Raw genomic sequence first — 20,275 nt, 5'->3', positions numbered from 1 at the left:
CTTCCCATATGTTTATCTCAGCATTTGATCAACCAATTCTCAACATTTATAATATTGTGTCTTTATAAGTAGTATTAATAAGCCCAGCAGCACTCAGGAGACAGAGGCAGAGTCAGGCAGGCTCCTATGAGTTTGAGGCCAGCCTGGTCTACAGAGCAAGTTCCAGGACAGCTAGAGCTGCATAATGAAATCCTGTCTTGAAAAACAAAACAAACAAGACATCAATAGTATTAGTAGCCAAGCCTAAAGTGATATGATTAAAACATTATCTTAAATGGTTTGGTTTTGTTTTCTGTGTTCCTTTCCTTTTCAAACACTGACAGAAGAATTAGTCTATCATATGCTGGAAATGTTTAGAAACTTGCTAGTTTAATTGATTCCATGGATTCTTACCTCTGGCCTCAACCCTGCTGGAGTCAGCTCCATAATATGCCCTTTATTTTATTAGACACTCCATTTTACTGAAGCGTGCTTTCAGGTACCTTCCTTAGTAAGAATGCATGGGAAAATAATTGTTAGAGATTAATAAATGTCTTTGTCATGTACATACATGCACTTAATGGTATGGTTGAGAATAGAATTTTTATGTAGGAAAATGTTTTTCTTTTTTTTTTTTTTTGTTTGTATTCTCTTTTTATTAGATATTTTCTTTATTTACATTTCTTTTTTTTTTTTTTTTGAAGCTCACACTTTGTTTTTTTTTTTTTTAGGTATTTTCCTCGTTTACATTTTCAATGCTATCCCAAAGGTCCCCCATACCCACCCCCCCAATCCCCTACCCACCCACTCCCCCTTTTTGGCCCTGGCGTTCCCCTGTACTGGGGCATATAAAGCTTGCAAGTCCAATGGGCCTCTCTTTACAGTGATGGCCGACTAGGCCATCTTTTGATACATATGCAGCTAGAGTCAAGAGCTCCGGGGTACTGGTTAGTTCATAATGTTGTTCCACCTATAGGGTTGCAGTTCCCTTTAGCTCCTTGGGTAATTTCTCTAGCTCCTCCATTGGGGGCCGTGTGACCCATCCAATAGCTGACTGTGATCATCCGACTTCTGTGTTTGCTAGGCCCCAGCATAGTCTCACAAGAGACAGCTATATCTGGGTCCTTTCAGCAAAATCTTGCTAGTGTATGCAATGGTGTCAGCATTTGGAAGCTGATTATGGGATGGATCCCTGCATATGGCAATCACTAGATGGTCCATCCTTTCGTCTCAGCTCCAAATTTTGTCTCTGTAACTCCTTCCATGGGTGTTTTGTTCCCATTTCTAAGAAAGGGTAAAGTGTCCACACTTTGGTCTTCGTTCTTCTTGAATTTCATGCGTTTGGCAAGTTGTATCTTATATCTTGGGTATCCTAAGTTTTTGGGCTAATATCCACTTATCAGTGAGTACCTATTGTGCGAGTTCCTTTGTGATTGGGTTACTTCACTCAGGATGATACCCTCCAGGTCCATCCATTTGCCTAGGAATTTCATAAATTCATTCTTTTTAATAGCTGAGTAGTATTCCATTGTGTAAATGTACCACATTTTCTGTATCCATTCCTCTGTTGAGGGGCATCTGGGTTCTTTCCAGCTTCTGGCTATTATAAACAAGGCTGCTATGAACATAGTGGAGCATGTGTTCTTCTTACCGGCTGGGACATCTTCTGGATATATGCCCAGGAGAGGTATTGCGGGATCCTCCGGTAGTACTATGTCCAATTTTCTGAGGAACTGCCAGACTGATTTCCAGAGTGGTTGTACAAGCTTGCAATCCCACCAACAATGGAGGAGTGTTCCCCTTTCTCCACATCCTCGCCAGCATCTGCTGTCACCTGAGTTTTTGATCTCAGCCATTCTGACTGGAGTGAAGTGGAATCTCAGTGTTGTTTTGATTTGCATTTCCCTGATGATTGAGGATGTTGAACATTTTTTCAGGTGCTTCTCTGCCATTCGGTATTCCTCAGGTGAGAATTCTTTGTTCAGCTCTGAGCCCCATTTTTTAATGGGGTTATTTGATTTTCTGGAGTCCACCTTCTTGAGTTCTTTATATATATTGGATATTAGTCCCCTATCCGATTTGGGATAGGTAAAGATCCTTTCCCAATCTGTTGGTGGCCTTTTTGTCTTATTGGCGGTGTCTTTTGCTTTGCAGAAGCTTTGCAATTTTATGAGGTCCCATTTATCGATTCTTGATCTTACAGCACAAGCCATTGCTGTTCTATTCAGGAATTTTTCCCCTGTACCCATATCTTCGAGGCTTTTCCCTACTTTCTCCTCTATAAGTTTCAGTGTCTCTGGTTTTATGTGGAGTTCCTTAATCCACTTAGATTTGACCTTAGTACAAGGAGATAGAAATGGATCAATTCGCATTCTTCTACATGATAACCGCCAGTTGTGCCAGCACCATTTGTTGAAAATGCTGTCTTTTTTCCACTGGATGGTTTTAGCTCCCTTGTCAAAGATCAAGTGACCATAGGTGTGTGGATTCATCTCTGGGTCTTCAATTCTATTCCATTGGTCTACTTGTCTGTCGCTATACCAGTACCATGCAGTTTTGATCACAATTGCTCTGTAGTAAAGCTTTAGGTCCGGCATGGTGATTCCACCAGAGGTTCTTTTATCCTTGAGAAGAGTTTTTGCTATCCTCGGTTTTTTGTTATTCCAGATGAATCTGCCGATTGCCCTTTCTAATTCATTGAAGAATTGAGTTGGAATTTTGATGGGGATTGCATTGAATCTGTAGATTGTTTTTGGCAAGATAGCCATTTTTACAATGTTTTTCTTAGACTTCTGCTAATACCTCTGATTTCTCTGGTGACAGAAATGAGTATTCTAAACCAAGATGGGCACTGTTCTGATTAGCAGTTGTTTTAGACATCAACTTAAAGAGGGAGTGGTAATTTGGTCACAATTTCAGAGATTTTCATTTATGGTCTGTTGGCTCCATTGAGGTAGAATATTGCTCAAAGACACGTAGAGCAGAGTTGCCAACCTTCTGACTTCTGGGAATCAGAGCCAGGGAAGGGTCCAGAAACCAGAAACATTCTCTTAGATCCCATCTTTGTGATTGCCTCCAAGTAGGCCTTGTGACTCAGAGTCTCGCCCAATTTCAGTAATGCTCTCAAATATGAACCCATCAGTGATTAACCATTGATAAGGCCACCTTCCAAAAATCCACCCCCTGAACATTACTGCATTGGGAACCAAATCTGCGCTTGAACCTTGACAGTGGGGGCTCTAGACCCAAACCAAAACACCAATTTTTGTATTGTGTGATCTCTTTTGCCTTTGCTCACTAGAATCTTATAGAAATCACATTGTTCTCATTAACATAAAAATAGTAAAACGGTATTTTGTTGTGAAACTAAATATTATAGTACTTTCAAGCTACTTCTTTTCTTAACTTCATTTCAAACATTTTGTGTTAACCTGATATTAAACTTGGATTAAACGTGTCTCTGCTTTTGTATAATTCTTGTTCGGATGTTGACCCTTCTGTCATTAGTGTGCTCCTGTTTTCTCTCTTCCTCGCCTTTCTCACGCTATGGCCCGTCCTGAATGTCCCAGCTCTCTCCTGCATCAGCCTCCTGAGTGCTTTGATTACTGGATTCTTCTCTCTGCCTGGCTCTGGATGTCTTGTTGTTTTGTCCTGTTTTGTTTGTTTTAGTTTTACTTTCTTAAATGTTTTCTCTGTTTTTCTTAAGGATTTCTAAAAATTTCTGTTACATTTTAAATTTTCTTCAGTTTTGTTGTTACTGTTTTTGTTTTTTGAAGACAGGCTGTTGCAAATGCAATCTTCTTCCCCTTCCTGCCTTAACCTCCTGAGTGATGCCTCTTTACCTACTAGTTTGTTCCTATGTACCTCTTACCATGTGGGCCTTGTGCAAATCAAATGATCATAGTTTGTTTATTTATATTTAAGCTGCTGAGCAGCAGTTAGCAGTCCATGTAACTATGGTTATTAGTCAGGATTTTTTAGAGAAACAGAGTGGATAGAATGAATATATTTATATATACATATATATGTATATGTATGTACATATGTATGTATATGTATGTATATAAGGGGGATGTATTAGACTGGCTTGCATGTATGATCTGGGTAGTCCAGTGGTAGTTATTGTCCCATTGGAGAGGCTGAGAACCCAATAGTTTTTCAGCAGTCTCAGTCTGGTGTTGAAGGCCTGGGGATTCCTGAAAAGGCACTGGTCTTCAGTCCAGTAGAGGGCAGAATGAGGTAGATTCTGATGTCAGTGAAGAACTGCAGCCGTGACAGAGTAGATGAACTTGCCACCAGGGTGGCAAGGCAGTGCCAACCTCCTTTTGGCTATCAGGCTGACACCATAACATGCCATCCACATTTGGGGTGGGTCTTTCCACCTTGAATAACCTGATCAAGAAGATGCCTTTCAAGGTGTGCCCAGGGGCTTGATTCCAGATTCTGTCATGCTGTCACATTGGCAACCAGTATTCACCATCACAGTACAATGATGAGCTTTCCTCTGCTTATTACGCCTGGAGCAAGTTCAGCAGTTGAGGACCTCTAACCTGTCTAAAGCTGTGGTTCTTTCTGACATAATGGCCATGTCCCCAAAGAGAAATCGTTCCATCTCTTGAATTCAGCGAGACTGGGTCCAAGAAAAGGTTGAAGAATCCTAGAGTCTGGAGCTTGCCCCAAGGGAGATTGGTTGGAGACGTCTTAGATTTCATGCAGAGATTCTTCCTTCATCCCTCCCTCCTGGCACTGTGCACAGTGTTCTCAAATGCAGTCCTCTGGCTGACTCTCTGAAGACATACTTACTGCTGAGTTTAAGTGTCACCTGCCTACCCACTTGAACATGTACCTAACATTCCTGAGCTTCTTCAGAGGAAATTGGGTTTTCTTATGGAACCTCTAAAGTTATGTCGCCTTCTGGTGTCTGTCGTCTGCTCTGCTGTCATCCTGTCTTAACCTACTCTTTATACATGCTGTGTGCAGGAAGTTCAGCCCAGCACTGCTATCAGTAGCTGAGGGCTTACCCTTGAGAGACCTCCGTATAGGCAAAGCTGCAGGAAAGGATTTCAAGCCAAGCAAAGCTGCTGTGTTTATTTGGACAAGGGGTGTTAGCTGGCTTTAATTTAGTGTGGGCAGTTATGGGAAGGAACAGACAGTACTCACTCAGTGCAGGCTCCCCAAGAGTTGTAGTGAGGTGTCTTTATAATGGCTATACTTAATGATTCTATGGCTTTTCATGATATATTTCTCAGAGTATAATTTACAACTGGGATTAAAGATTACATACAGCTGGTGAGGTAGTGTATACCCGCAATTCACACACTTGTGAGATGGAGGCTGGAGGATCAGGAGTTCAAGGAACTTCCAGGCTACCTGAGATACTATCTTAAAGGACACACAAACACACACACATACATTTTGATTTAGAAAAATGAGCTGACTTTACTTATTTTCCTTCTCTTACTGAAATTCCTTTTAAAGATTTGTTTATTTTTATGTGCAGTGATGTTTTGCCTGCTTGTATGTCTGTGAGAGTTCCAGATATCTTGAACTGGAGCTACAGACAGTAATGAGCCGCCATGTGGTTGCTGGGAATTGAACCTGGGTCTTTTGGAAGATCAGCCAGTGCTCTTAACCACTAAGCCATCTCTCCAGCCCCTGAACTCCCCTTTTTAAATGAACTTGCAAAGTAGATTTTTGTTTTTTAAGATTTAGTTTATGTATATGAGTACACTGTAGCTGTACAGATAGTTGTGAGCCATCATGTGGTTGCTGGGAATTGAATTTTAGGACCCTCTTGCCCTGGTCAGCCCCACTCATTCCAGTTGACCCTGCTCGAGCCAGATTTATTACTATATCTAAGTACACACTGTAGCTGTCTTCAGATACACAAGTAGAGGACGTCAGATCTCATTACAAATGGTTGTGAGCCACCATGTGGTTGCTGGGATTTGAACTGAGGACCTTCGGAAGAGCTCTTAACGGCTGAGCCATCTCACCAGCCCACAAGGTAGTTTTATAAGGTTGTTTGTCTAGATTTAGGTATGGAAGAGGCATATTACTCTCTAAAGTCAAGATTAAAACCTAAGTAAGTATGTAGTTAGTTCATTTGTTGTTTTTAACATCCTTGTTCAACGTAACTCTTAGAAAAGAGAATATGATCTCTATAGGGAATCTTGGCTTTATGGTGACAAAGCTTCTGACACCCAGTTAGATTTTCAAGTAAAAGATTTGTTTTCCCTTCCTGTGTCCACTTTATTTTCCCTCTCTGTCTTGCCTTAATACTTCTTTAAAAATGACTGTTAGGGCCATCGTGATGGCTTTGCAGATGGCACAAAGCCTGATGACCTGAGTCCCTGGGATCAGCATGTCGAGAAGCGCGAACAACTGCCAAACGTAGTTCCTCTGCTATCCACACATGCACTGTGGCATGTGCCCACACACAAAGTAAATAATGCATGCTTTGGGTATTAGTATTATTTATTTAGTTAGTGGTTTAGGTAGGGACCATAAGGCACAATATTTTTTTTTGAAAGTATTTGATGGGTATGTATATTTGCATGTATTTATGTATCATTTTTGGTTTTGTTTTTGAAGATGGCCTTTCCTTTAGCTGGTCATACATTTTTGATCCTGCTATCTCTGCCTCCCAAATTCTGGGATTATAGACTTTGGTCATCACATCCAACTTTCATTCATCATCTTGATTCCTCACTTTAAAACACACTGCATTATGTGCTCCTAATAGCTTTTAACAGGGTTTTTCCCAGTAGAGGAACTATTTATATATGGGCCATTCCTAGTATCTGTTTACAGGTTTTTCTCCTTATTAAATGAGTGAGTGTAGGAGCTGAGAGTGGGACAGGCAGTTCTGGGGCTGTTTCCCACAGCTTCAACACTGATCAGGTTTCTGTTTGTTCTATTTGGAAGAGGGAGTAAGGTAAGTGATGGTTTTAATGTAGTCAGTGTGAGAGGGAAAGGGAGTTGAGACATGCTTGTCCTCATGCTGTAGTCAGTGTGAGAGGGAAGGGAGTTGAGACATGCTTGTCCTCATGCTGTAGTCAGTGTGAGAGGGAAGGGAGTTGAGACATGCTTGTCCTCATGCTGTAGTCAGTGTGAGAGGGAAGGGAGTTGAGACATGCTTGTCCTCATGCTGTAGTCAGTGTGAGAGGGAAGGGAGTTGAGACATGCTTGTCCTCATGCTGTAGTCAGTGTGAGAGGGAAGGGAGTTGAGACATGCTGTCCTCATGCTGTAGTCAGTGTGAGAGGGAAGGGAGTTGAGACATGCTGTCCTCATGCTGTAGTCAGTGTGAGAGGGGAAGGGAGTTGAGACATGCTTGTCCTCATGCTGTAGTCAGTGTGAGAGGGAAGGGAGTTGAGACATGCTGTCCTCATGCTGTAGTCAGTGTGAGAGGGAAGGGAGTTGAGACATGCTGTCCTCATGCTGTAGTCAGTGTGAGAGGGGAAGGGAGTTGAGACATGCTTGTCCTCATGCTGTAGTCAGTGTGAGAGGGAAGGGAGTTGAGACATGCTGTCCTCATGCTGTAGTCAGTGTGAGAGGGAAGGGAGTTGAGACATGCTGTCCTCATGCTGTAGTCAGTGTGAGAGGGGAAGGGAGTTGAGACATGCTTGTCCTCATGCTGTAATCAGTGTGAGAGGGAAGGGAGTTGAGACATGCTGTCCTCATGCTGTAGTCAGTGTGAGAGGGAAGGGAGTTGAGACATGCTGTCCTCATGCTGTAGTCAGTGTGAGAGGGGAAGGGAGTTGAGACATGCTTGTCCTCATGCTGTAGTCAGTGTGAGAGGGAAGGGAATTGAGACATGCTGTCCTCATGCTGTAGTCAGTGTGAGAGGGAAGGGAGTTGAGACATGCTTGTCCTCATGCTGTCTCACAGCAGGACTCTGCTCTGTGCCGTGAGAAAGGGCTGTTTGTTGTGACAGAAAACATGAGGCTCCCATCTTCTCAGAAGCCTGCTGAGCACCCGCTCCAAGTGATGCATAGAACAAAACCATGCTCAGATTGGCCTCCAGATTTGGCTTTCATGTTGAGTTTAATCTTTGCTTACAAAATTTGGCGTCAAAGTTTCATTGTCTTCATTGTCTTACATTTCTCAACAAACAAAATCAACTTGATTTGTATGAAAATATTTTTTTGAAAACAAACATGTCCTTTTGAAATTACTATTGACTTAAAGTATAATTTAGTTGGCATAACAGAAGCTGTAATACACTTGAATCTGCTGTAATGTTAGTGGTTTTCTTAGCTGGAGAAGACTTTGAAGGAGAAAGTTGATTTTAAAATTGTTTTTTCAGGATTCCTGAAATAGTTTATTACTTTGTCTTCCAACAAAAACTGCAGTAATATTATAGTCTTTCATTTAATCTAATCTGGAGAAGTCTCAGAAACTGGAATCCTCATGTTTACAGCTAAAAATTACAAAGTGCATGCCTTTAATCCCAGCACTGGGGAGGCAGAGCCAAACAGATCTCTGTGAGTTGAAGGCCAGCTTGGTCTACAAAGACAGTTCCAGGCCAGCTGAGACTTACACAGTGAGACCCTGACTCAAAAAGCAAACAGTGGGCTTTACAGCTATTGAATAGAGAGAGCCAGCTGCATCTTTCTCAAATGTCTTCGCATGTGCTTGGGTCTACTGGACGCTCCAATCTTTCGACTTTTCCTTTTTCAGGAAGCTGCTTCCAAGCCTGAAAACCAAAAAGCCTCGAGAACTTGTGCTGGTGATTGGGACAGGCATCAGTGCTGCGGTTGCACCGCAGGTCCCAGCCCTGAAATCCTGGAAGGGCTTAATCCAGGCCTTACTGGATGCTGCTATTGATTTTGATCTTTTAGAAGACGAGGAAAGCAAAAAGTTTCAGAAGTGTCTCCATGAAGACAAGAACCTCGTCCATGTCGCCCATGACCTCATTCAGAAACTCTCCCCTGTGAGTAGTCTGCTGTCTGCCATGGCATGTGACATTTCCTGAAACCGTGATTAGTATGCTTACTTAGCAGGGATATTTGTTTATTGCTGTGTATTTATAACATTTGGCTCTTCTGAAAAGTAGCTATTTTTAGAGCCTGTTCGGGGTAATCATCCTGACCCCTTTTCACTGTGATGTGCTGAGAACTTTGTGTATGGAGTCAAGGGTACTGACACACTTTTGCTGTTTTCAACTTACTTTTTCTATTCTCGCTATAAACAATGTCCTGGCATCCATGACTTTAAGGACATATTAGAAAGATTTAGGTTGAGATTTTGTGTTTTGAGAAAGCATCTTGTGCATCGGTACTGGCCACAAACCTGGGTGGTTCCTGGGTGTTAGGAGTATAGATAGGCATCTGCCCTTGCCAAACTGGAGACACTTCAAAAAGTAGTACTCGCTTATGCTAGTACTAGTTATATGTGCTAGAAATGTTACCTCAGTGAAATCCAAAGGGTATTGATTTCCAGGCCAGCCCTGTGATCATAACAATGCCATGCCACACAGAACACACACACACACACACACACACACACACACACACACACACCACACGGGCAGTGAGCAATTGTTAGATACTTACTTAGAATGTTTATATGCAAAGGCCCTAGGTTTGACCCTCAGCACCATCCCACTCAAAATTTTTTGGCTACTGTATTATTTCCAAAGATATCGTAAACTGCACCTTGGGAAAAGAGGGGGAGGGGGCTGTACTTACTCTTTAAAAGTTAGCTACCAGAAACCAGGTGGTGATGGCAGCATGCACCTTAATCCCAGCCCTCATAGGGTTAGAGAAGTTGAGGCCTAAACTTCAAATCAAGTTCTTAAAACACCCAGCAGAAATTGACTGAGGGAAACATCTTTTAATGCAGCCAGATGGAGTTTCCAGTAGGGAATCCTGGGCAAAGCAGAGTGCCTCCGCAGGTGAGGCTTCCAAACCAAGAACAAATAGCAGCAGATATAGAGCACATTATCAGGTCACTCACCGGTGCTCATGATACCCAGAGGAAACAGACTGGGAAGCTGAGGGAGTCCACATAGACTCGCAGTTGAGCTTGCTTTCTGTGGCTGAGCTTCTCATAACTGGACTTCCAGCCACTCTCTCTTTCCTGCTGTAGATGCTCTCTTATGGGATCAACAGTAGTAACTTCTGTTGGGAGTTGCTGCCTTACTATTCTGAAGAGCATGGTGTTTTATTCTTGGGCTATTTTACTGCTCTTCCCTATCACAGAATTATGGGGGCTAGCCTGTCTAGCCCAGACTTGGAAGACACGTTGAAACAAGTGTGCTTGGGTCTGAAATAGCGGAGCTGCTCAGTGAGTTTCAGCAACATGTGACAGTTTACCAGTCGTGTACATTGTACCTCCCAGTGTCTCTTATGAATATCAATGCAAGGATCTTTAAAGGGATAGATCCTAACTTAGTATAGCATATAAAAAAGAATTGTACATCATGAGCAAGTGTGCATTTTCCTAGGAATGCAAAGTTGATTTAACATGTAAATGTCAATATAAAGTACAAAGAAGGTCTATAGACAGTAAGTAAGAATTCAGGTATGTATATTAAAGGGATTTTTTTGGTTGTTGAGACAGGGTTTCTCTGTGTAGCCCTGACTGTCCTGGAACTCACTCTGAAGACCAGGTTGGCCTCGAACTCAGAAATCCATCTGCCTCTGCCTCCCAAGTGCTGGTATTAAAAGTGTGTGCCACCACTAGCCAGCTCAAAGGAATTTTTTTTTAAGACGACTTATCTTTATTTTTTTATACATGAATATGTTGTCTGCATGTATATTTGTATAACATGTCTATTTGTCTGGTGCCTGTGGAGGCCAGAAGAGGGGCTTAGTTTCACTGGAACCAAAGTTACAGATGGTTGTGAGCTGGAAGTTACCATTCATGTGAGTGCTGAGAATCAAACCTGGATCCTCTAGAAAAGTAACATGTGCTCCCAACCACTGAGCCATCTTTCCAGCCCAGGAGTCTTTATCTTTTAGGAAATGCAACGAAGTATGGGTGAGATTATTTAATACTTTGATATTGACTCCCAACAGCTCAGTGAAGATAGGAAAAACGTCATGATCATGGTTAAACTAGATTGGCCATATGTCATGATTGTTCACATTGGGTGATTGGTACATGGTGGGGAGAGGTGCTCATTTATTTATTTGCTTTTTTATTGCAGTGCTGTGGACTGAACTTTTCACATCTTAGGCAGGTGCTCTGCTTCTTTTGTTTATTTGGGAAAATGTCAGTATCAGAAAAGAATGTTAGATTTCTTTATAGTAACACAACATGGTTAATTGGCCCCATTGATTGATCCAGCTCCATGTAATGAAAAAATGACATTGTGAAGTCAAGGCAGAGAGCTTAGCAGTCAGAAACGGCAAGATCTTGTCATCTAAACGCCCTGGAATCCTCGGCAAATCAACTGACCTCTCACCATTTGCTTTTGTACAGTAAATGGGGTGGGGGGAAGATTTCTGGGGTCACACACTGCCTAGAGCATGATTGAGAGGTTGGATCCTCAGCACCAAAGAAGAAAAAAACAACATGGCCTTACTTTTTCATGTGGTTTTGTGAAGAATAAGTGGCATTAGCAATGCTTGCCTGACTATTTGAACTGAAGTTGGAGGGGCAGAGCAGCCTAAACACCCTTTTTCATCAAACATCAGTTTTACTTGAAAAAATGGAACTAGTGCTCAAAATAAACACAGTAGAAATCTTAGTGACCTTGAAGGAGATGGGGTCAGGAGGGCTTAGGTTTGCTTTTACTCTATGTGGGACTAGAAAGATGAATTACGGGGTAAAGTACAGGAAATAGTATGAGTGAAGTGGGGAAATTCTTAGGGTCTGAGTGGGAGCCTAACACTTCCTTTCCACTTCTGACCTCCCTGTTATGAGAGGCCACTGGTGGAAAATTTAGTTCTATGGTTACCTGCTCTAAGACAAAAACTTTTATTTCAAATCTAAGGAAATCAGTACAAAAATCATCTTTGTTATTTGTAAAACATCTCAAACATTCAGTTTACCAAATGAAGGCTCGGGAGCCAGACACTGGGGTGAAAGCCTGCTAGCTCAGAGAGACAGAGAAAGCACCCAGCTGACCTTCCTCCTCAACCAACATCCCAGAAGAAAAAAACAGTTCTCCTTTTCTATGCTGTCTTAAATACCTTTCAACTCAATTAGACCCTCCCTTCTCTTTCCTGGGTTTTTAATGTTAACTGGTTGCTTGCTCTGCCTCTTGATCTATCATTGACTTTACTTACCTCTAGTTTACAGAAAGCTGTCAGGTTAAAGGTGTGTGTTAGGGCTGAGCCACACCACAACAAGAAACAGATTTTTTTCCAGTTCATAGTCTTAAGGTTCACAGTGTGATCAAATATCCTTCAACACATCTTTCCAGCCTGGGTTTACACCTTTCTATAATCCCAGCATTGGGCAAGCTAGAAGATCACAAGTTCAATGCTACCCTGGGCTAGAATGTGAGGTCACATCTTAAGAGAGAACAAACAAGCAGAAATCCTCATGCTTTTTAATATTGCTCTACAAGGTTTGATAACTCACAAAAGTGGACTAAAAGATATGTAGCTAAGGCAAGTGACTCATGGAATTTTCGAGTTTCAGTCTTCTCATAGAAACAGAACAACAACAGCAACAAAACAGTTGATGTTCTTCACCCAAGGCTAACTTGGGGTCTACCTATGCCCTTCTCCTTGTGCTCATAGTAACCAAGCTATGGGAATATAGTGTGTATGATTTTATATATGCATGGGCCAAGTACAATATGGAGTTACAAAACACAACAAAGAACTTCTTAGTAAGCAGTTGCTGTATTTATTAAATTTGAAACCTAATTCTGCTGTTTTGAATAAGTATTGATACATACATTGCAAAAATCAAAAGGAGGTATAGCTGTCTATATCTACTGACATACCTTGTTTCTGTTGATGTATCTGCCCTCTGCCCTAATCCATCATTCACAGTTTTTATATGTACCCTTCCAGCTTTGTGAATGTTAGCAGAAATGTATGCATCCCTCCTTCACGGTTGCCATCTCTCAAATAACACATACTATCCTCTAGCTTGCTTTACCTAACAGTATATTGTGATCTTTCCATACCATTCTCCTGTATACAGTCTGTAAGGCAATGTTGTCACGATGGCCAAATTCCTAGTTAGCTTCTAAAAAGAAGGGGGATGGATAGAAGGAGGTTTCATTCTGTGGTTAGTTATCCCTGTTGTTTTGTGCTTGTGGTGAGATAGTGAGATAGGACTTCTCACAATTTCTTAATGGCACAACTTTTGTTTTCATATCTTTGATACTTTGGGCTTTGGGGACACATTAAAGATCCAAATGATAGGTTATGGTTCTGGGCAATACCAGTCTTCCACTGTGGATTGGTAGTCTGTTGCTATTGGAGCTAACAAAGCAGTGGCAGACGTGTGTATATATACGTCATTTTATCTGATGCTGGACTGATAAGTAAGAGAGCATTCTGCTTCCTTAATAATAATCTGGAGCTAGCATTTAGTAGCGGTTGACTGTTTTGTGTAGTGACTAAGTAACTAGAGTTAATACTCATTACTGTTTGGTAAGGAGTAGATTTTTAAAATTTTACTTAGTTTTACTTAGATGTATGTATGCATACTGTGTGTGTGCCTGGGTCCTCTGGAAGTCAGAAGAGGGTATCAGATCCCTTGGAACTGGAGTTACAGATGATTATGAACTACCATTTGGATGATGGAAATCTAACCTGAACCCTCTGGAAGAGCAACACGTGTTCTTAATAACTGAGCTCTCTCTCCAGCCCTGTCTTCACTGTTTGGTCACGTTATTAATTAAGTACTGTTAGAGTTCCCTATTGACTGCCTGTGTGCCATAGTGTGATAGAATTGTAATTGTGTAGTGAAACTAGATAAACTTTGGAGACTGTGACCTACATTCTTAGCCAAATAAGTTATAGATCCCTCCATCTATTTACACACTAGGAAAGAATCCCTTTAGCTGATGACAGCAGGGGCCAGTAAGAAGCCTGTGCTGTGTAGTAGAGCAGTGTAGAACCATATCGGACAGAGCCCATTAAACTATGGCTTGTTTCCAGTAGGACAAGGCATAATTTTAACTGTGTTCTAATCTTTTCACTGAGGAAATAGCACTTATTTGGTAAGTAATGACAAAAAAATTGGTTATTTCATAAAATGCTGTTACATTAAAAGGAACATTGGCATGTGTTTATGTATCTGCTTAAGTGATTCCATGGAAACTGAAACATTTCAATATTGATAGACAAGGAAACCTGGAAAGTATAGGAGACTACTTCAAGGGAACCTAGAAGGAGCTGTCTATTCCAAGGAGTTTTAAATGTTACTCCCTGGCAGCTAGATGCAGTAACTTACAGCTTCAATAGGAACCATGCATGCTGGCTTGCACCAGTAGCCCTAGCTTCTCTGGATGCTGAGAGAAGATGATCATTTGAGTCTAGGAATTCAAGGATAGCTTGAGCAATGTAGCAATTCTTCCTCTGAGCTTATCTAATGATATAATATCAAGAATAGAGTAGGAATCAGATGTTTGTTAAAATATTTCATCTAGTTACTTTCTCATGTCAAATTTCTTTTGTTCCAGGGTCACTGTATCCTTGGTTATAAAACCAACTTCTCACTTGAAGTTGGTTATGTATTTCCTCAGTCCTTAGGGATATAAACTCATTCATTGTTTAGCAGTGGTATACATTCTGAAAAACACGTTATAGGCCTTGTTGCTGCTATGCACACTTGTAGAGTATACTTATGCAAATCAAGATAACTATGATATCATTTAGATGATAAGTTGCCTGTTGTTATGCAGCAGAAATTTTATTTACATACACCCTAAATGAAGCTAGAAAGGTAATTAAACATATTTTAAATGGATTATTTCAAATTGATTAGTGGTTAGTATTTATTATTATTTTAGATTTTTCTTTTTTTGCTGGCTATCCTAGAACTCACTATATAGACCAATCTGGCTTCAAGCTCACAAAAGTATGCCTCTTAAATGCTGGGAATGAAAGTGTGTACCACTACACCTAGTTCTTTTTTTCTTTCCTTTGCCCTTTTTAAAAAAAATTTTTTTTAATGTTATATGCTTGAGTGTTTTGCCTGCTTGTATGTATGTGTACCTCATGTATGCCTAGGTTCGACAGAGGGCATTAGATCCCCTAGAGCTAGAGTTACAGGTCGTTCCAAGCCACCTGATGTGGCGCATCAAATGCTCTTAACCACTTAGCTATCTCTCTAGTCCAGTTAATATTTATTTATAACTGTGTATATGTGGGTGCAAGTGCCTGTGGAGTTCAGAAGAAGGTGCTGAATTCTTTGGAATTGGATCTACAGGCAGTTGTGAGCCACCTGGCCTGGATACTGGAAACCAAACTTAGGTCCTCTGCAAGAGCAGTACACAAGCTTAACCTTGGAGCCATCTCTCCAGTCCCTGAGTTTAGTACTTTTAATAACTGATAGCCATGGATATAATCCATCAGTACATACCCAAAGCTCTGGGTCCCATCCCCAGCACTGTAAAAAACAAATAGTTGCAAAATGCAAGTTTTTAATTATGAAGTTATTTTAAATCTATTCATAATTTTGCTGTGTAATAGGTATTCTTTATAGCAAGCCTGTAAACAGATTGCTGAATTAGGTCAGGACAGAACAATACAAGGAAGTATTAGATGTTTTTTTTTTTTTTTAATTAAGCAGCCAAATATCTAGAACTAGAAAAAGAGATGCTAGTGGATATACAGGCAGTTCAAGTGCCTGTAACCTAGCACTTGGGGCTAAAGCCAGAGGATCATGAGTTTGAGACCAGTGTCAGGCAACTATATAATGAGTTCAAGCTAGCATGGACTGCATATTGTTCCCTACATTCCCTATTTTCCCTCTGTCTTTGTTAGGTTTTCTGTTGTTGTGATTAAAACACCACATCCAAAAGTAACTTGGGGAGGAAAGGGGTTTATTTTAGCTTACAATCCATTGTCCCTGTGAGTTAGGGCAGGAACTGAGGCAGAGGCATGGAGAAGCGCTGCTTTCTGGTTTGCTCCTCATGGCTTTATCAGCCTGATTTTACTTCCTTCTTTACTTCTTTCTTACTTTCCTCTGTTTATTTAGTTTTTTGTTTTGTTTTCGGGTGTTTTGCTGTTTTGTTTGAGACAGTCAGTCTCTCTGTATAGTCTTGGCTGTAGAAGACCAGGCTTGTCTTGAGTATCACTGCCTTTAACCCCCAATATGGGGTGGGCCCTGGGCCCTCCCACATCAGTCATTAATCAAGAAAATGCCCTACAGATTTACCTAATTTGAGGGTAATTGTTACTTTGCTTTCTATCTTCATCCCTTAGTCATGATCTGTTGTCCATTTGCTTCTTTTTATAAAATGACAAATTAGAAGCAGGCACGACAGCACATGTAATCTTAGCACTTGGGAGGCATAGACAGGAAGATGGCTGAGAGTGAGGCCAGCTTGGAATTCTAGCTGGAATTCACAAAGTGAATTCTAGGCCAGCCAGGAATCCACAACAAGACCCTTTCTTTCTCCAGTTCTAAACTGCCTATTTAAAAGGCTTGTGCTGATTTGCATCTGATGTGGTAGTACTGATCACTTACTGTTTGCTAAGCATTGCATTTGGCATGTGCCATCCTACTTTATTACAGTGAGAGTGATGTTTTAAGTATAAAGTATTCAAAATGTGTAATTCTGCAACTGAAACAAGTTAACAAAGCAATTTGAATTGGGTTTGTTTGTCTTTCAAATCTTCCACACCTACAGCGTACCAGTAATGTTCGATCCACATTTTTCAAAGACTGTTTATATGAAGTATTTGATGACCTGGAATCAAAGATGGAAGATTCTGGAAAACAGCTCCTTCAGTCTGTTCTCCATCTGATGGAAAATGGAGCCCTAGTATTAACTACAAATTTTGATAATCTCCTAGAACTCTATGCAGCTGACCAGGGAAAACAGCTTGAATCCCTTGACCTTACTGATGAGAAAAAGGTAAAATGTTAATCAGTAACTTCAGGGTAGTGGATTGTATCTTCCTCAGAAAAGCTGCCTTCTGGTCATTATGCTAGTATTTATGTAGCAGGGGTGTTTTTACTCTTCACATTGCTATGACCAGAATACCCAACAGGAACAACCAGAGGAGGAAAGGCTTACTTGAGCTATTTCATGGAGTTTTGGGCCTCACAGTAAAGGCACAGTGAAGAGGCTCCCTTTTGTGGTGGGAGCTAGAAAGTGGACCATAATCAAGACCAGGTTTTAACATCATAAATCTCTCCCCTAGTGGTCTATTTTTACTAGCAAGGCCCCACCCCCCCAAAAGTGCATCATGAGTTGGGGGCCACATTTAAACCATAAGCCTATGGCAGATATTTCTAGTTAGAATAGTAATAGTAAGAAAGAAACTGCTCTTCCTGCTTGTACTTTTGGGGTTAGTTGTGTTTTGAGGTAAAATCGGTATACAATAAAATACAAAGATTTTTAGTTATGAATATTGACAGTTTTTTCTGATCATAGGGAGGGATTAGTTAATTAAAAGACTAGAGCAGTGGTTCAGTTAGTATATGCTTGCACTATTATGAAGTATGGCCTTGTTGGAGGAAGTGTGACACTGTGGGGGTGGACAATAGATCCTCTTCCTAACCACAGGAGAGCCAGTCTTCTCCTGGCAGAAGATGAACTCTCAGGTCCTCCTGCACTATGCCTACCTGGACATTGCCATGTTCCTACCTCAATAATAACTGACAATCTCTGAACCTGTAGGCCAGCCCCAATTAAATCTTCTAAGAGTTGCCTTGGTCATGGTGTCTGTTCACAGCAGTGAAACCCTAACTAAGATAGTTGGTAAACTTGTGTGCCTTACAAGCACAAGGTTCCTGGGCTTGCAGGTCAGTTATCTAAGCAAACTTTGGGAGTTCCAAGCCAGTGAGACAAAGAACAGAGAAATCCTCCCATTCTTGATCACTAACTGAGGAAATGCCTTACAGCTGGATCTCATGGAGGCATTGCCTCAGGGAGGCGCCTTTCTCTGTGATAACTCCAACTTTTGTCAAGTTGACACACAAAACCAGCCAGTACAATTGAGCCCTTGTCAACTTGACACACAAACATCACTAGTAAGACTCAACCCTTACCTTTTTATTCATCCCCAAGATCTAAATAACTTTAAAAACCCACAGTCTTTACAAATTCTTACATATTAAAATTTCAATCCCTTTAAAATATCCAGTATCTTTTAAAACTCAAAGTTTTTAAATTCAAAGTCTCTTAACTGTAGGCTCCACTAAAATACTTTCTTCAAGAGGGAAAAATATCAGGGCATAGTCACAATTGAAAGGAAAATCAAACTCTGTCTAATGTCTGGGAACCACAGTCACTCTTCTGTGCTCCTCCAAGGGCTTCTCCAGATCTGCCCTTTGTAGCACACACTTTGTCTTCTAGGCTCCAGCTGCCTGTATTCCACTGCTGCTGCTGTTCTTGGTGGTCATCTCATGGTACTGGCATCTTCAAAACACTGCTGTCTTCCGCTGCAACTAGGCTTCACCAATGGCTCTCATCGTGGTGTCAAGCTTCAACTCCTTTGCATGACCCCGTTAGTCCTGGGCCAGCCATTGCAACTGAGGCTGCACCTTCACCAATGGCCTTCCCTGGCCTCTCACAGTGCCGAGCCTCAGCTGCTCTTCATGACTGCTTTAATGCCTTCAAAACCAGTACCACCTGGGTGACTCTTACACATTACCAAGTCCTGATGTAGCACGAGGTACGACCTTGACTATCTCTTGAACACAGCCTCTGTGCTCTCAGAAAATATTCCCTAGAAGATTTCACCTCAATGATTCTAGTCTCTTCTTAATCACCACTAATTTTTTTTTCTTTTCTTTCTTTCTTTCTTTTTTTTTTTTTTTGGTGGAGACACGGTTTCCACCACTAATTTCTTAGCTCCAGCTAACCAGCATCAGTAGTCCCAGTAATGCAAAGGTTTCACTTTAGTAGTTCTGGTATCTTGTTAATCATAGCTGATTTTTCAGCCTCAGCTAACCAAAACCACAGAATCTTCACAATCAAAATAACAGCCAGGAGTCTTTAATCTTCCCTCTGAAATTGCACAAGCTAGGCCTCCGTCTTCTGTACTGTTTTCAATATTATCTTCCAAGCTCCTACAGAACATCCCACAGAGCTCTTAACATCCCAAGGGCTCTTGTAGCTCAAAGTTCTAAAGTCCTTCCACAGTTCTCCCCAAAACATGGTCAGGTTGTCACAGGAATACCTCGCTATACTGGTACCAATTTGTCTTAGTTAGGGTTTCTATTCCTGCACAAAACATCATGACCAAGAAGGAAGTTGGGGAAGAAAGACTTTTATTCAGCTTACACTTCCACACTGCTGTTCATCACCAAAGAAAGTCAGGACTAGAACTCAGCAGGTCAGGAATCAAGAGCTGATGCAGAGGCCATGGAGAGATGTTACTTACTGGCTTGCTCAGCTTGCTCTCTTATAGAACCCAAGGCTATCAATCAGCCCAGGGATGGCCCTCCCTCCTTGATCACTAATTGAGAAAATGCCCCACAGCTGGATCTCATGGAGGCACTTCCCCAACTTGAAGGCTCCTTTCTCTGTGATAAGTCCAGCTTTTATCAAGTTGACACACAAAACCAGCCAGTACAACTACAGATTGGGGATTGAGGCAGGTGTGGTGGTGCATTGCTGTAATCTCAGGTGAGAAGATTTAAAGTTGAAGGCCAGCCTGGATTAAATAATGAGCAAAAACAGGATGTAAACAGTTGGGCATAGTGGTACACAGTTTTAATCCCAGCACTCAGGAGGCAGAGGCAGGTGGATCTCTGCATTTGAGACCAGCCTGGTCTACATAAGAGTTCCAGGACAGCTGGGGCTTCGATAGAAAGATCCTCTGGGGGTTGGAGAAGAGAAAAAGAAGAGGGAGGAGGGTTGTACCAGGGCTTGGACCATTCATTACCAGTGGAAACTATCATTCTTCAAATAATGTGAGATTCTAGTTTCTGATAGTAACTTTCAAAGAGAAGTCACTAGATTTGCTGCCATCATTCCTGACAGTCATAACATAGAAATTGGACACACCAGGTTTTCAAATTCTTGTCCCATGGCTGTAGTTATGTCAAAAGTCAAGGGCTGGTGAGATGGCTCAGGGGTTAAGAGCACTGACTGCTCTTCCGAAGGTCCTGAGTTCAAATACCAGCAACCACATGGTGGCTCACAACCATCCGAAATGAGATCTGACGCCCTCTTCTGGAACATCTGAAGACAGCTAC

The 20,275-nt window shown here is 41.4% G+C and overlaps 1 protein-coding gene across 11 annotated transcripts in view; it reads left to right on the top strand.

The window, feature by feature from the left end:
• Positions 1–20,275, top strand: part of Fam118b (family with sequence similarity 118, member B) — a 50,911-nt gene that overhangs the window by 23,730 nt on the left and 6,906 nt on the right. For 9 of the 11 annotated variants that reach the window (NM_194257.2, NM_001286604.1, XM_006509938.3 and 6 more), the window contains 2 exons: positions 8,663–8,915; positions 16,755–16,982. In NM_194257.2, coding sequence (NP_919233.1) covers positions 8,663–8,915; positions 16,755–16,982 — 481 coding nt within the window. The remainder of the gene's footprint in view (positions 1–8,662; positions 8,916–16,754; positions 16,983–20,275) is intronic. The other 2 variants (NM_175411.5, XM_030244005.1) reach the window with 1 other exon arrangement.

Source organism: Mus musculus, chromosome 9 (assembly GCF_000001635.26).
Source record: "Mus musculus strain C57BL/6J chromosome 9, GRCm38.p6 C57BL/6J".
Taxonomy (NCBI): Eukaryota; Metazoa; Chordata; class Mammalia; order Rodentia; family Muridae; genus Mus; species Mus musculus.
The sequence above is the reverse complement of the archived record's forward strand: the minus strand, read 5'-3'. Positions and strand labels throughout refer to the sequence as shown.